The 17,429-nt window shown below is 44.4% G+C and overlaps 1 protein-coding gene across 1 annotated transcript in view; it reads left to right on the top strand.

The window, feature by feature from the left end:
• The first annotated feature begins 12,276 nt into the window (after window positions 1–12,276).
• Window positions 12,277–17,429, top strand: part of CTNNBL1 (catenin beta like 1) — a 133,696-nt gene continuing 128,543 nt past the window's right edge. Inside the window, exon 1 of the mRNA XM_081149390.1 lies at window positions 12,277–12,425. Coding sequence (XP_081005516.1) covers window positions 12,396–12,425 — 30 coding nt within the window. The 5' untranslated portion in view covers window positions 12,277–12,395. The remainder of the gene's footprint in view (window positions 12,426–17,429) is intronic.

Here is a 17,429-nt window from a genome sequence, read left to right as displayed (position 1 = left end):
TAAGGAATGTTTACTCAAGGGCTTCTGGGAAAGATTTTCTTGTTCTGAGAAAGTCCCTCTTTTTTGCAGGGTGTGGTCATGTCTGTACCTCATGCTTAGAGGTGTGGCAGCTATCTTGTGACCAGGTGGATGAACTAACACACTAGTGATGACACGGTGAGAAATGGGAGCGACATTACCGAGCTGCTGAATTAATGGCCTTGCAGCAATCATGCCTTGGAACTTAGTCTTTGAGTTGACACATTTTTCTCATTGATAATCAGGTAAGTTGATGATTTCTTTTTTGTGGCCCAAAGCATTCTGACTGATACAATAGGTAAGAAGGATGCCAAGGCGAGTGGTGGTTCTCACAGCTCCTGCTTGGGGAAGAGATAAAGCAGAGGGACAGAGCTGGGTTCACACCCCAGCTTGGCTGCTTCCTAGCTGTGTGACCTTGGGCAAGTCATTTAATGTCTGTGAGATTCAGTTCTTGGAGATGAGAATAATACATCCTAGGGCTTTGATGATTTAAAAAAATGCACAAAAGGGCTCCTTAGCACAGTGTAGTACTCACTACATCATACCGGTGGTGGCAGCTGTTGTCATTTTTGAAATTTTGGCCTCTGTGGAAACCTCTACACTCACCCCATTCTCACCCTAAGATTAGACTCATCTGATCCCCACTCACCCAAACCCAGTTCCCATTGCACTGGTGGCTATGCGGGTGTCTGGGTCTTGGAATTGCATTCCTGGACCTGGAGGAGGAGGAGAGAAGCTGGAGCCAGGTCATGACACGCTCTGGCAGGAGCGCCCATGGGCTGGGTTGATGTTGTGCAGCCATCGGTCAGCCACAGATGGACCCACATAGGGGAGTTTCCCCCTGGCCACAGCTGCTTGGACCTTTCACATCTCAAACAACTAAGTAATTCTGCACCTCGAGGTTCTTGATGGTAGTGAGAAGCAGGTAACACTAAAGATACGCCAGGAGGAAGGAGCAGCACGTCCACCCCGACCTGTGCCTTATGCACAGTGTAGACAGCAGGCAATGACGAAGCCCTGGGCTGCCGCACACTGTTTGGGGCTGGGTTTCTAGAAGCTGAACCCTTGCTCTCCAGCACTGGCTCAGCCAACTGTGGCAGGAGTTTGCACCCCTCTCCCCCCAACTTTCCCTCCTCTCTGCTCTCCTGGACAGTATCTCCCTGCGGCTCCTGTTACCAGTTTGCAGAGCAGAGGCACGCACAGGCAGTTCAGGGGTGGCGCGAGCTCAGCGGTTCTGGTATTGTTTTTAATTCAATCTTTTGTCCCTGTGCGCCAGCCTCCTTTATTGGATGAGAACACTGTTATTGGATCCTGCCCTGCAGGAGAAAACGCAGGCTTCCCTGGATGAAGGCAGCGATGTTGTTCTAGAATCTGATGAGTCAAGGCAGGGCGAGGAGAGAGCAGAGAGTTTCAGAAAATCTGGTGGTTACAAGCTGTTCTGTGACACGCACAAAAATATTAACATATGTATTCTTGACCTTTCCCCTCGCCCTCCCTTCCAGGGAGGGCAAAGCCCGGAGGCAGCCCTCACCCCGCCTTCCTTTCCCTGCGTGGCCGCTGCGCAGCCTGGTCCTGCGGATTTTACCGCCACTTTCTCCAAGTCGGTGCCATTCAGTTCAAGGCCCAGCCTCCTGCCTGGGCAACTGGTCTACCCCGTCCACCCCTGCTGCCTGCAAATTCTTTATCCTTGTGGTAGACTATCTTCTTTGGGGTCTCCTAAAAGCCTGAGGTAAGGATTCAGAGGTACAGGGTTTATTTGGGGAGTGGTCCCCGGAAACACTGGCAGGGGAGAGGGAAAGACAGTCAGGGACCGGAAGGCAGCTAGTCAAAGGCTTATCAAGCTGGTTGCACTGTGGGCACCTGGGCTTGGTCCCATTGGGGACCTCTGGGAGCCAGTGAACAGCACGTGGGGCAGGGTTATGGCACCTGAGAGTGAGGGAGCTGGGTGCTTATCTACTAAGTCCTGTCAGGCTGAAGGCCATTCTGGAGTGGGTGGGAGCAGGTTGTTAACTCTCTGGCACCTCTGGCCTGCTCCATAGGCAGACAAAGCCTGTTTCTGTGATCAGAGAAAGTCCTCAGGTAAAGAAACACAGGTGCTGGCATTTGGAACCGCCCACTGTACACTAACATGTAAGGGCAAGGGTATATGGGTGGGAGGCACTGATGGCACGTCTTTTATACAGACCCATTTCTTGACTTAAAAGCCCCTGATGGCCTCCCTTTGCTCTTTGGGGTAAAGACCCAAATCCTCTTCTCCATTCTACAAGGTCTCAGCGGGCTGGCTCCTGCCCCCCCTGCTGCCTCACCCTTACCCCACTCTCCCCCTCACTTCCTGGGCCCCAGCCATCCTGGCCTTCTCTCTCTTCCTCTGATGTGCTTTCTCTCACCACAGGACCTTTGCACCTGCTGGTCCTGCTGCCTGGTCCTTCCACGTCACCTATGTAATTCCTATACACCCTTCAGATCTCCAGGCAGCCCAACACCATCTCTCAGGCTGGGTCTTCAAGGCCCTAGGGGATGGTGAATCTGCAAAGTGAAAAGAACCCAGATGCCTGAGTCTGCGTGTGGAAGTCAGGCCACATGCCAAACATCTACATTGGACTATTTTATAAGCAAGAAATAAACACCCATTTTGTTGTATTACAGCAGTTTGATTACTTTGATTAATACACTATTTCCACCCACATTTTACAGATGACACAAAAAAGGCTCAGAGAGGTGAAGTGACTTGCCCAGGGTTGAACAGCCAGATGTGGCAGAGCCGTGATTCTGACTCCAGAACATATACAAAATGTAATTGCTGCTGTTTCCCACTTAGTAGGTCTTTAATAAATATTTGTTGAATGAGTAGAGTAAAAAGTCTTGATTCCCTAGGCTTTATATTACGAACCTAGGGGGAAGTAGTTAAAAAATAAACCACAGAGTGACCAAAAAAAAAAAAAAAAATCAAAATGCATGAGTCTCCTCCACTATATTGTAAGTTTCTGGAAGGCATATGCTTTACTGTATTCATTTTAAAATCTTTTACAGCATCTAGCACAGTGCTCAACTCAATCCTTACAGACAGCACCAACTGGGCATCCCCCAGCTTTTTCAGATGGTGGAGAAATATTTTGAAATCATTGCCTTTTTTTGCAGAATACCATGAAACAGTGGCAAATTAATTTTCAAATGAGTAAATATATAATTTTGTGCTAAAAGCAAATACCATCTTACAGTAGGCTCTGCTATAAAGAGTGAAAGCAGCTGCTAAAGTTGGGAAAATGACTGGGGAGTAATTACAAATGAAGACAAGTGTACCTGTGACCCCTTCCCTCCCTGAATTGGCCTGCAACCACCAGGCCCCCCCACCTGGATTTTAGAACAGCTGGGCCCAGCTCACAGAAGGGTTCCACAGGAGCGCAATTTGAAACCACTGGGTGAGCAGGGTGGAGTAGGAGGGACCAATTAATTAATGAGCAGTTTCTGTTTTCATATTTGCAAGTCAGTGGCTTAAATGCCACCGGTGGCCTCCTCAGAGTGAGCTGTGCGAGCGCTTTTGCAGCAGCCTCCTTCCCATCTCCGCTTTATGCCATTCTCCACGTTTTTGTTTTTCTCATGCCTTCTTTTAATTTATGCTACCTTGCTGTGTTTTATGTATCTGATGTAAGCCACCTTAAATCCTTTCTGGAATAAGGTGGAGGTATAAATAAAAACATATAACATAAATATAACCTGTAACAAGGTCTGTAAGACCTATTCCTAAAATACCAACAGTGGTTGTTCATCACAGAGAGAAACGGGTGATTAGAGGCCGGGGGGAGGGGGGGCAGTGTCCTCCCAAAGGGGACAGATCTATGTAATTTTACAAAGCCCAGGATGTGGCATTATAAATAACTTTTATAATAAATTGCATGGAGATAAAAAACATTAGTTTTATTTTATTACCTCTATAGATATTTATACAGCTTGTTCAGGATAGAAATTAGGAAATACAAGTAAGCAGAAAGAAGAAAATGAAAGCTGCTCGAGGCCCGGTGCTCAGAGACCGTCATCACGAACATGCAGTTGCAGAACCTTCGCACCTTCTTCATGTAAGATTCTGAGAGGGGCCCCAGCAGATCGGGCAGAGCTTAGGGTCTGATGGACTGGGCAATGGGGCGAGGAGGAGGAGGGGAGGGGAGGAAGGAGAGGAGGGGGGAAATGAGCAACGGCCGGGGGGGGGATCTCTGTGTGCAGCCCCCAGTGGCTAGACGGGAAGTGGGAGGACTGGACAGTGTGTATACACTATCTGACCTACACAGGACACGGACACCAGGGAGATTTACTGGGTGCATCTTGGGGCCTCCAACTCCCTCAGATCAGTGCTGGCTGATGACATCTGACTCGGGCATGAAGTCTGACTCTCACAGGGAGAGATGCTGTGGATGTGAGAGGCGAGTGCAGGGCATAAGCAGAACCGCTTCGGGGTCCAGATGACAAAGTGCCACTCAGCACTGAGGAGAGATGCCTGTACCCCTTAACTCTGCAAGACACAGTCTGGCTCTAATGCTTCGAGGACCCAAGCAGGAGGCCACGGCACCTCCCAGGTCCTTGCAGCTTCTGGAGAGCCTGATTGCAATGCCCCGGTCAGGGCGGCAGTGGTGGGGCGAGGCTCCCCCTCAAGTGACTTCTGGGCAGTAGGTGCCAATGAAGAGGCCACAGCAGAGGATCCCGTGAGAGGACCAGCCAGATATATACATGGTCATATGCACACCCAGAAAGCTCTCAGTCGTTTTTGAGAGCTGGGGCTTACACTGGTGCAGGTGGAAGCTCTGAGTCAGAGGATGTTAATTAATGTCATTGTGACATCATTTATATGCTCGGATGTCAGGCTTGGAAAAATTTAGGTCTTTGAAATATATACATGGACATGTATAGATTTTTTCCTAAGCAAAAATTTGAGATTTCACCTGGAGTGGAGAATTTCCTGAAACTTCTAAAGAGGTGGGCATAGATCAGTCTTTCTTAAGGTGTGTTCCTCGTAACGCTGGTTCCCTGGGATAATAATCGGCATTACATGAAAAGTGGCTTCTGTGGTCCAGTGGGCTTGGAAAACATTTCGTGAAGCAAAGTTAAGCAGGTTTCCCCCTACAGGACTGCTCGGAGCTTTTAATATACTCATGTGCATTGTGATTCTCTACGAGAAAGTGTAAATTTAGCAGCTGCCCCTGTAGCTCATCTGGGGTGCAGGCCATTCTCTGTGTTCATTGATATCTGCCTGGAATGGTTCAGGGAGCCTAATGGTATTAATCAAATGTTCAATTTATCAATAGGTCACAGTAGCTGCCAAAGATGGGAATGTCACTCTTTGGAACCTAATCTGCTTTGACTTTGTATATCTATTGCTGCATAACAAATTACCTAAAAACATAGAAAGTTCAAATACCAAAGCATTTATTAGCTCACTGTTTCTGTGGGTTAGGAAGTTAGGACCGGCTTAGATGGATGATTCTCGCTCCCCATGTCTCATGAGGTTGCAGTCAAGATATCAGCTGGAGTTGCGGTCATCTGAAGCTTGACTGGGACTGGAGGCTCCACTCCCAAGATGGGCCCAGTGAACCTCGCTTCCAACATTAATGCCCTCCCACGATGAATAGGTCTGGTCTGTCCAACCTATAGCACGTTGCAGAAATGGTGGACAGTGAGTTCTGAGACTAGGTCACGAAACACTGTGGCTTCTACTCAGATCTCTCTTAGATCATTTGCTCTATGGGAAGCCAGCCACCATGTTATGAGAACACTCAGGCAGCCAGACAGAGAGATCCACATGGTGAGAAATTACGGTTTCTGGCCAACGGGCAGCATCAACCTGCGGGCACGTGAATGAGCCATCTTGGAAGTGAGTGACATCTTGACTACAATCAAGAGAGACCTTGATCTCAAACTCTCCTGCCAAGCAAATTCCCGATCCACAGAAACTGTGTGAGATAATAAACGTTCATTGTTATTTTAAGCTATTACATCTTGGGGTAACTTGTTACACAGCAGTAACAAATTACTAATAGACATCCTTAGTGCTAAGCTGCTTCAGCTCACTGGCCAAGGAGCCTGCTTACTTCCCAAGCTAAAAGTGTTCTTGACCAACATAATTTTGCTGACACAATGAGTGGCTGCATAAATAGTTCGCTCCAGTCCTTAGTAGGAAAGCATCTCTGGTGGTCTGACTCATGAAGATCATTGGTGTGGGGCACCGAAGAGGGGAGACCCTCAGAATTAGGGGTTTATGAAAATTGTTACATTCTTATGAGCCATTGTGAGCCAGTTTTCATGGCTTTTCTAGCCCTACGCATTTGATCCCAGAATCCTTTCATGGTGCAATGGACACCATTGGTCCCTACCGTGTTCCTTCTCACTTCCTCCGGAGAGACAGCCTCAGGGTCAGATGGCCCCTCTTACTCTGCCCGATGTTGTTGTGCCGGAAACTGTGGCTGCCATCGTGTTGCAGGAGGATAACACCGTGAGCTCCAGTGTCTCCATCACCCAGTTTCAATGACTACCGCCCACACCCACACCTGCCCCCACCTTCGATGGCTCTGAAGCAAATTCCAATCGTATTATTTCCTACATAGATTTATTAGGACTTTTAAAAACTTAATCCAATTCTATTAGCATCTCCCTCCCAAAAAACCCTGAAATAATTCCTTTTCATTGCATATCCATGACTCTTGAGTTCTTACTTGGCTCAAGAATGAGCACCCCAAGCCTCATTCCTGGGGAGGTTCCCAAGGAATTTTTAATGAACCTTCTCATTGGAAATAAAACTGGACTATCTTAATATGGTATTCAAGAGTCTCCATGATTAGGATCGCCAGATAAAATACAGGATGCCCAGTTAAATTCCAGTTTCAGATAAGCAACGAAAATTCTCCTCCTGTCTCACTGAGACCAGTGCCTTCTGGGAGAGATAATTACTCTTCAGTATTCAATAATCATTTGTGCCTGGATCATAAGTGTTCGTGCTGTTTGAAAGGTTAACTGAGCCCAAATCCCTACTGTGAACTGCATAGTCAGGCAGACTTGGCTCGGAGTATTTCTAATTGCTAACTCCATGACTATGGGCAAGTAACTAAGCTCTCTACATTTCAGTTTTCATAAATTTCAAAAAATATTATAGAGGATCCAGGGAACTGCATTTTGGAAATGAGAGGCAGAGGGAACAGGGACTTCTCCTAAACCCCACAAATTGCTTTCTGCTCCTCAGAAAACATATCCCCCTTTCCACTGCCCATGAGGTCACCCTCCCCATTCACTCAGAGCCTAAACATGGAGTCAGGAGGAGCACCGTCTGAAGAGCACCGTCATATGTTTCCAATCAGCCCGTGATTGCAGGCGAGGAGCTCAGTATTGGTGATAAATATACTTTATGAGTGTCTTTTTTTGGGTATTTTTTAAAAAGCTGTTCCAATAAATAATTTACTGGGGCATTGAAAGATGGAGGAAGCGACTCTGATTACATCTTGAAGCACCAAAGCCTTGAAGTTTAAGGAACCTAGGCAGCCCACAGCTATTTAAAAACATTCTGGAAGGGATAGTTCTTCCGCATTACATTTTTTAAAAAGGTTACATCTCAGCAGTTGGTCTCCTGGGTGGTGCCCTTCTCCCATCTCTCTCCTGGATGCCACTCTAAAATTAGCATCATCATCACATGTTTTGGGACTGCTTGGTGCATAGCACATAGCTCTTCTTTTCCCCATTGTCAGTTTTTTTTTTAAGGTATAATTGATGTAACATTATATTAGTTTTGGGTAGACAATATAATGATTTTTATATTGTTATATATGGTAAAATGATCACCACAATAAGCTGAATTAATATCCATCCTCACACGTAGTTAAAAAACATTTTTTTTCTTGTGATGAGAGCTTTCAAGATACATTCTCTTAGCTACTTTCAAATATCCAATACAATATTATTAACTATGGTCACCATGTTGTACATTATATCCCCACATTATTAATTCATTTTATAACTGAAATCTGTGCCTTTTTCACCCCCTTCATCCATTTCTCCCACCTCCCACTCCTGTCTCAAGCAACCACCAATCTGTTCTTTATACCCGTGAGCCTGTGTGTTCTTTAAAAATTTCATATATAAGTGAGAGGATATGTGATTTATCTTTCTGTGTGACTTATTTCACTTATCATATCCATAACTCTTCCAAACTTCCATTTCCTCACCCTTAAAATTGGAATAGCACATTGTTAGGATTTAGCATAGGGATTTGAATGTATTTGACAGTATATTGCCAGGAAGGAATGAATCAATCAGTAGAATGATTGGATCATTTGCTAAATCAACAACTATTAGTGAGTGCCAATCACGTGCTAGGTATCGTGTTAGGTGCTGATGTCCTTGTGGTGAAGACCACAGCAATCTTTGGCATATGGAAGGGAGAACAGACCCCCAAATGAGTAAAGAGCAAATAAATATAAAACCCCAAATCACAAATGTTCTGAAGATAATGGTCAGGAATGCTGACAGAGAATCTTGAGGGCACGGAGGGACTGTCTTAGATCTCATAATCACGGAAGACTCCTCTGAGGAGGTGACATTAAGGTGAGACCTGAAGAATGAGCACCCCAAGCCTCATTCCTGGGGAGGTGCCCAAGGAATTTTTAATGGGCCTTCTCATTGGAAATAAAGTTGGAATATCTTAATATGGTAGTCAAGAGTCTCCATGATTAGGATCACCAAATAAAATACAGGATGCCCAGTTAAATTCCAGTTTCAGATAAGCAACAAAATGTTTTTAGTATGTTATTAAATATTGTGTGGAACATATACCAATTTTTTGTTGTTTAACTGAAATTTAGATTTAACAGGCTGTCCTATATTTTCATGCACTAAATCTGGCAACCCTATCCATAATTTTCCCCACCCACCCTCTCCTGTCTTACTTCCTACCATTCCCTCTACACACCCTGTGACCTGTCTACAAGAGATGGTCCAACTTTCATGTCCTTGCTCATGCCGTTTCCTCTGCATGGGTCACCAGTCTCCCACCATGTCCCCTTGGCAAACTCCCCTCATCTTTTAAATCCAGTCCAAATGGCACCTCCTTTGGAAAACCTTCCATGGCAGATCACATTATCCCCATCCCAAGGTTCTCACCAAACCTGGTTCTCATGGGTTTTGCCTTATGATTCTTTTAAGGCCTTCTCTCTAAAAACACACAGACAGCTGCCCTGGCCAGGTGGCTCAGCTGGTTAGAGCATCATCCCAATATGCCAAGATTGTGGGTTCCATCTTCGGTCCGGGCACGTACAAGAAGCAACTAATGAATGCACAAATAAGTGGAACAACAAATCGATTTCTCTCTCTCCCTTACTCTCTCCTCCTTTGTCTCTCTAAAAAAATCAATAAAAACAAACACACAGGCAAGATTGAATGCCTGCAAAAGAAAGGGTGTAAGGAATGATCTCATCTTCCCCACCTCCCCATCCCCACCAATTCCTACTCCACTCCTCATAATATTAACATCAAACACTGAGCGAGCACTCTTCTGTTCCAAGCTTTTGCTAAGTGCTTTGCGTGCAGCATCTCATGTACATTCCCCATAATCTTATGAGGTAAATTCAGCTGAATCTCCACTTTGCAGGTGAGGCAATCAGGTACATAATGGTGAAGTCATTTGCCTCTGTTTCCACATCTGTAAAATGAGTCTCAGAATGATATTTTCCTCTTTTAGTTTTCTCCCTGTGTAGACTATAGGTTCCAAGAGAGCAGAAACTTTTTTTCTTATAAACTTCTGTATTCTCAGAGCCTAGAGTTGTGTCTAGCATTGAGTAGGCACTCAGTAAATACCTGTTGAACACCTTACAGATTTAGAGACTGCAATTTAGAGGGAAAGTAATTTGCCCAAGAGAACACAGGTAGATGTGTTGGAACTTTCACTAGAACCACTGAAAAACTGATAACCCTGTTTTGTAGCATTTCTTAATTTCCATGATGTAAGTATTCCTACTGTGGCTGATTCCAAGCAACCAAGCTGATGTCAATCTGTTTGCAAATTTCCTGAAAATTTAACCATAGGACCTTGCATGTTTGTCCATACAAGCTGGCTCCAGTGTAGCAAGAACCAGGACATAGATTTAAAGGGTACACAACTCCAAAGGGCACACTCCCACCATTTCTTTATCCTGACACTCCAAGCAAGGCAAAGTCCATACTTACAGCTAAGTAGGAGGGAAAAATACACTGAAATAACTCAGTTCAAAGCAGAGTGCATAGGTGATCCTTTAAAAAAAACACCACACACACACAAACATAAGCCTAATCACAAAACTCCTTTGCTTAAAACCCTTTAATATCATCTCAGTGTTCTCAGCATGAAATCTAGTCTCCTTACCATGACCCATAAGGCTCACTGAGAAACCTCCCCCTCTGTCGGGCACTGTAGGAGGCTTTTTGTAATAAGATTTAATGGTGAACATGACATATATAATTCCTGCCCTCATGGACACTGAGTCCAGTAAATGAGGCTGTCAATAAACAAATAATCAACCATTAAGCACAGATTACAAAAGCAGACATATGTGCAGTAGAGGAGGTGCTAGGAAAGAGAATAATGAGAAGGGATTGCTCACTTGGACTGAAGGTGAGCTGAGTGACTCTAGAAGGTGACATTTGAAACCTGAAGAATGAGAAAGGCCTGGATGAGGAGTGGGGCAAGTGGCCTGACAGAAAAGGAGAAGACCTGGCACCTTGAAGAATAATTTCTGTATATTTGGAGACAGCAAAGAGGGGCTGGGGAGGATGGTCTGAACATCTGTGTCCTCCCAAAATCCCTAAGTTGAAATTCTAACTCTCAAGGTGGTGGTATTAGGAAGTGGGGTTTGGGGGAGGTGATTAGGTTATGTGGGTGGATCCCTCAGGAATGGGATCATAAGAGGCAGGAGAAAGCTCCCTCACCCGCTTATGCCACGTGAGGACACAGTGCAAAGGCACCATTTAGAAACTACAAAGCAGGCCCTCACCCAACAACGGATCCGCCGGCGCCTTCATCTTGAACTTCCTAGCCTCCAGAACTGTGAGAAATAAATTTTTGTTGTTTATATGCCACCCAGTGTATGATTTTCCCCCCACAGCAGCCTGAACAAACTAAGACAAATATAAACATAAAGGACAGGTGGCTAAGTGCTAAGGGGACTAAGGGATAGGCTTACCACCCTTTGCAGATAGAGCCTTATTTAAATCCCAGGAGCTCAGATGCTCACTTTGCGTGATTCTTTCCCAATAATGGGCAACTTTCTCCTACAGGAAACATTTCTGTGTCCCTTGGGTATAAACAAGATCATCCAGTTCCCACAAAGCCTTGCATGTATGAGTAAAAAAAAGCCCAAAGAGGGAAATGGGATCACCAGCAGTTTTTCAGCCAGTAATAGTTGGATGGCCTTGGGGAATACACTTTCTGAACCAGCACTATCCAACAAAAATACAAAGGGAGCCGGCCACAAAAAGAGCCGCCTATGCAATTTACATCTCCTACCAAACACATTTAAAAAGTTAAAAAGAATGGTGTGAAATTAAGTTTACATTTTATTTGACCCAGTGTATCCAAAACATCATTTCAATACGTAATCAGTAGAAGTCTTAAAAATCCAGCGTGTTGCCCTGCTGGGCGTGGCTCAGCGGTTGAGCATCGACCTAGGATCCAGGTGGTCAGGGTTTGATTCCCGGTCAGGGCACATGCCCGGGTTGCGGGCTAGGCAGCCGATCAATGACTCTCTCATCATTGATGTTTCTCTCTCTCTCTGCCCTCCTTTCCTCTCTCTGAAATCAATGAAAATATATTAAAAAAAAAAAAAATCCAGGGTGTATTTTATTTACACTTATGGCAGGCACATTTCAATTCATACTAACCATATTTCAAGCTGTCGTTCTCCACAGGTGGTTGGTGGGTCTAGTGCTGGACAGCGCAGTTCTGTGCCTTAGTTTCCTCGTCTGTAAAACGGGGATAAAAAGCCTAGGTCAAGGGAAGGAGCGCGGGAGACCCTGTGAAACACGCGGCATCCCCCCGCCCTGGGGGAGCGCGCGATCGATCTTGGTTCCCGGGTGTGTTTCTTTCTCTCTCGGAGCACCGCCCCCTCCAAGTCTCCGCCCCTTTCCCCGCCCCCTCCAGGCTCCGGGCGGAAGCAGTGCTGTCACAAAATGCAGCGCTTTACGGTAGCGCGGTCTTCAACGGCAGTGTGGCTGGCTCGCGTGTCGCGCACGCTTGCGCCTCATTGGCTCTGCGTCCCCGCTCACGGCGCTTTTCGGCAGTGTGGCTGGAGCCGGCTTGGGGGGCCGCGGTTTGGGCGTGAGTGGTGGGAAGCGAGCGGAGTTACCGGGGCTAGGTGCTAGGCGGGCCTGGAACCATGGATGTGGGCGAACTTCTGAGCTACCAGGTAGGAGGGACGAGAGGGCTGGGGCGCCGTACCCTCACCCGAGTAGGGGTGGCAGGTCGCAGGACCAGAGCCCCTTCGTCTCACCTTTCTCACCTCAGCCCTGGGCCCTGGGCCCCTCGCTTCTCATGCCACCGAGGTTCGAGCCTCTCATTTCACTTCACTTCCTCTGGAGACCCTCCTGGGCTCTTGCACTTTCTTCCTTCTCAAGGCTCGAGCCTTTTCTCAACTTCAGTCTGGGCTCCTTCCCGCCCTCCCCTTGGGCCTTAAACTCTGCCGCAGGCCCCAGGCTGTCTTCACAACCACCCCCGCGCGGCTCCGCTTCCCCAGCCACTGAGTGTGTGGTGGTGGGAGGGCGCTGGTCGGCCTCGCAGCGGAGCGCAGCTTCTCCACCACTGGCTTCGTGGCTTTTGGACAAGTCATTTCGCCTTCTTCGAGCTTCAGGTTTTGTATATATAAAATCGAGACAGTGGTAACTATGTAGTACGGTTGTTGGAGGGCTCTGTCAGCTAATGGATATGAAAGCTGATTTTAAAGTGTAGAAAGCTGGACCCATATTAACTGCAGATGTTGGGAAATGTTTAGAATTCTAGCATGGGATAGACCCCTAGAATCTTCTTGTCCCTCATGCTCAGGGTCCTTGTGGGAAAACGGTGACCCGGACAGAGGGCAGAAAGGACTTGTCCAAAGTCACTCAACCAGTAGGAGCTGGGATTAGAGCTGAGGTCTCCTGGCTCCCAGCTCAAAATTTTCCTCCCTCTTTTGACTTCCAAAAGAGGCTCCTTGTGAGAGGCAGTAGAGCCCCGGTTCAATTCCTCCCAAGGGCACATGCCTGGGTTGCAGGCTTGATCCCCTGCCCTGGTTGGGGCAGTGCTGGAGGCAACCAATCCATGTGTCTCTCTCTCACATCAGTGTCTGCCTGTCTCTCTCCCTCCTTCCACTCTGTCTGAGAAGCAATGGAAAAAATATCTTCTGGTGAGGATTAAAATATATGTATATGTGTGTGTTTATATATACGTGTATGTATAAATTTTACCTGTTTCTGTTTACTTTTTAATGTAACTACTTACCTTTTAATTTGGCTATTAAAATTACATCTATAGCTGATCTCATATTTATATTGGACCAGCTCTGCAGTACAGAGAATAGGTAATTAAGAGTCATGAGTATGGAGGCCCACGTTGCCTGGAATCTGTTTTGCTCATAACTGGTTGTTGTAACCTTGAACAAAATAGTTAACCTGTCTGTGCTTTGGTTTCCTCATCTGTAAATGGGGGCAATGTTGGTACCTACCACATAGGTCTCTTGTGAAGCTTAGACCAATGCTTATCAAATATTAAACATTCAACAAATGTTAGCAATTATATTTGTGCCACTACCTCAGCCACTGTACAAAGAACTGACCTTAGAGACTAGACAGAACTTATAAGCAATGGGGTGAGATACAGCCAAGCGATTTCTCTTTTTAAGACAGTAATTGAACATGAAAGAAGAAAGGGAATAGGAGAGTTGTTGAATGAGTGATAGTATGTCTGTTTGGGTTGTAGAATGGCTAGACGTTGACTCATGGGATATTAAAGCTAGAAGAGGTTCTTTCATTTGCTCAACAAATATTTATCGGGCCAAACAGATAAGGTTCTTGCTTTTGTGGAGCTTATAGTCTGGTGGGAAAGTAACAAAATAATAAGTGAGTAAACAAGAATTCAGATTGTGATAAGTGCTTTGAAGAGTATGCAGGTAATACCATAGAACTGTGCTGCTTAGTATGGTAGCCACTGGGCACATGTGACTGTCAACACTTGAAATGTGACTAGTTTGAATTGGGATCTGACATGTGTAAAATACACACTGGATTTCCAAGATTTAGTATGGAAAAAAAGGAATGTAAAATATATTAATAATTTTTATATTGATTATGTGTTGAAATGATAATAGTACATATTGGCTTGAAGAAAATATATTATTAAAATTAATGTCACCTTGAAAACTTTTTTTAAAAAAAAATATATCTTTATTGATTTCAGAGAGAGGAAAGGAGAGGGAGAGAGAGAGATAGAAACATCAATGATGAGAGAATCATTGATCAGCTGCCCAGCCCGCAACCCGGGCATGTGCCCTGACTGGGAATCGAACCCCAATTGCCTGGATCCTAGGTCGAGGCTTAACCGCTGAGCCACGCCCGGCTGCGCACACCTTGAAAACTTTTAATGTGGCTATTAGAAATGTAAAGTTATATATTTGGCTTGTTTGCGGCTTTCAAAATATTTTTATTGGACAGTGCTGCTAAAGAAAATAACCCCTGGAAATGGGAGACAGGACCTGTTACTTTAGGTAATATGGTCTGGGAAGGACTCTCTGAGGAGTGGACATTAAAGGACCAAAGGCTGAGAAGGAGCCAATCATGTGGAAAGAGCAGAGTGATCATGGCAGAGGGAACAGCAGGTACATAGGCTATGAGGTAGAAGCTGGTGCAGCCTGTTAGAGGATCAGAAGAAGCTTCAAAGTAGCTGGAACATGGTGAATGAGCAGGAGAATGGCAGGTGGTGAGGCTGGAGATATAGGCAGACGGTAGACAATTAGGCCTTCCTGTGGGTCATGATAAGGAGTTTGAATTTTATTTTGAGAGATGTTGTAGATAACCTCATTCAACGTACTTGTTTGCAGGTGAAAAGGGAACTCAGATGAAAAGTGAACTCCATTTTGGTAAATGGACTTCCCTGAGGTTATGGGCCAAGATAGTGGCAGAGTTGAAAGTAGAATCCTGATTTCCTTATTTCTAGCTCTGTTCATTTCCCACATGTACTATTCATGTGGTTTCCTTTCTGAAGGATCATTGTCCACCCCTCCTGTTCTAAAAAGATAGTACAGTTTGGAATCTAGTCCATAATTATTCAAATGCACCCATCCTTTTGTGGAAGTCATGAGGATCATCTACAAGTTAATGGATACAGAAGCTCTTTGAGAACAGTAGCATTTTATAGATATGAAAGATGCACACTTACCTACATCATCTCTAAATTCTTATAACAACCCTAGGAGGAAGGTGCTATTTTTAATCTGTGTTGCATAGATGAGGTACAAAAAAGTACCTCATCTATGCTGGAGCTCCTAACTACTGTGCTGTACTGTCTGTCTACTCTGTGCCAGATGCCGAGCTAAAGTACTTTTAGAAAAGTTCTTACACTTAATTCTCAACATGCCTCTTGGCATGCCTTCTTTATAGAAAATGAAACTCAAGCTAGAGAGGTCAAGTCACCTAAGCAAGGTCAAAGAGCCAGTAAGGGGTAGAGGTGGAACTGGAACCTACTGAATACCCAGATCTAGTTTTCCATTTTGTTTTTAGATTTTTAAAAACTTTAAACACTGAAGTATGGTTTACATATAGAAGACTGGATACATTTTAAGTGCCACTGATTATAGATATCAGTATTACCACCAAAGTTCATTTCCAGGGAGATTTGGGAACAAGTTGATTTGAGCATTCCCACCCCCAGAGTTTGATTCAGTAAGTCTCCTTTGGAACCTTAGAATTTGCATTTCTAACAAGATCCCAGGTGATGTGAAGCTTTTGGTCCAGGGACCTCATTTTGAGATCCCCTGGTCTAGAATGATCTACATTTCTTTTAACATTTTCTCCAGCTGAGACATTCTCTTCCCTTTTCACGGCCATTAGTTTGCAGTTTTTTGAGCTTAAGTTATACTTTTTCCCTGCCATCCAAGATATTGAGAGTAAATCACTTAATCTTTCTGGGCCTCAGTTTCCTCATATGCCTAATGAAGAGATTAAGTAAGTCTCTCTGAAGTCCCTTCTAGCTTTAAAATTCTGTGATACTAATTATTTAGGCCAAGAACTCTAGAGATTTTAAGGTACATAAAAGCTTGTAATAGAAGGAAACAGAGCTGAAAATCTGGAAGATTTGAGTTGTAATCCTACCTTTATCATTACTTATCTGAGGTCAGGACAAGTCAGCTCCCCTCTCTGTACATCATTTTTTTAAAAAAATCACTTATAAAATCATCTATAAAATGAGGGGGTTGGGCTACATAACTTATGGTTCTTTCCTAAAATTCATAGGCCAAGGTAAGCAAAGAAAATATGTAATGTCAAGAAATGTTTATTAAAAGTATTTAACATTCTTTGTGTGCTCACTAAATTTCATTTTTCAGGCAACTTGGTGGGAAGATTCCAATTTTCTGCTGAGATTGGTTCTTCTATTAATAGAGTTAGGCAGCAAGGGCCTCTATGTATATGCCTTATATCCTTGATATATGTTAACTGTTCATTTGAGAAGACAGGAGAATTATAATGTGGACAGGAAGTGTTGGAAAAAGTCTTAAAGAGGAAACCAGTTATGTTCCCAATATGGAAATGTACTTTTTTGATGCCTTCAGGCTTAGACAGCTCATCAAGAAGTATACCCAGCAGTTCCTTGACTGAGAAGTTTCTGCTGCATAGGCGCGTATATGAACTCCGGGGTGTTCTCATTAATACTAATTCCACAGATGTCTGGAAAAAGTTTTTATATCCGAAATTTTGCAATAAGGACTTCACATTTAGTGCAGCTTGGCTCAGTGGGAATGACTTGCTTTGTGACATGAGAAGTATTCTGTTTGTGGCAGATTGGGGTCAGAGACCCTTGGTTTTGGCAATATTGCAGATACCCACTCCTCTGGTCACCTATCAGTCATATGATAGGATTTCCTTGGATTGCAGGTGCTTATAGGAGTCTATAATCGTGTTCTTTTCCCCTTATTCTTTCCCTTTTTTTGGTAATACACATTTTTAATGACAGTAAACTGACAGGACCAGTATTAAAAGAAAGTCTTTGGGAAAAGGAAAACTACTACCCTAATCTAATAAATATTTTTATATTCCCACAGTCTTTAGGTATTTTGCATGACTATAACTATTGTGTATACACTATTTTGTATTCTGTATTTTCAATTTAACATTGTCAGAAATATTTCCTGTGTTTCTACATAGTCATAAAGTTATTATTAATGTTT

The sequence above is a fragment of the Miniopterus schreibersii genome, assembly GCF_964146895.1.
Source record: "Miniopterus schreibersii genome assembly, chromosome: 10".
NCBI classification, from domain to species: domain Eukaryota; kingdom Metazoa; phylum Chordata; class Mammalia; order Chiroptera; family Miniopteridae; genus Miniopterus; species Miniopterus schreibersii.
The sequence above is the reverse complement of the archived record's forward strand: the minus strand, read 5'-3'. Positions and strand labels throughout refer to the sequence as shown.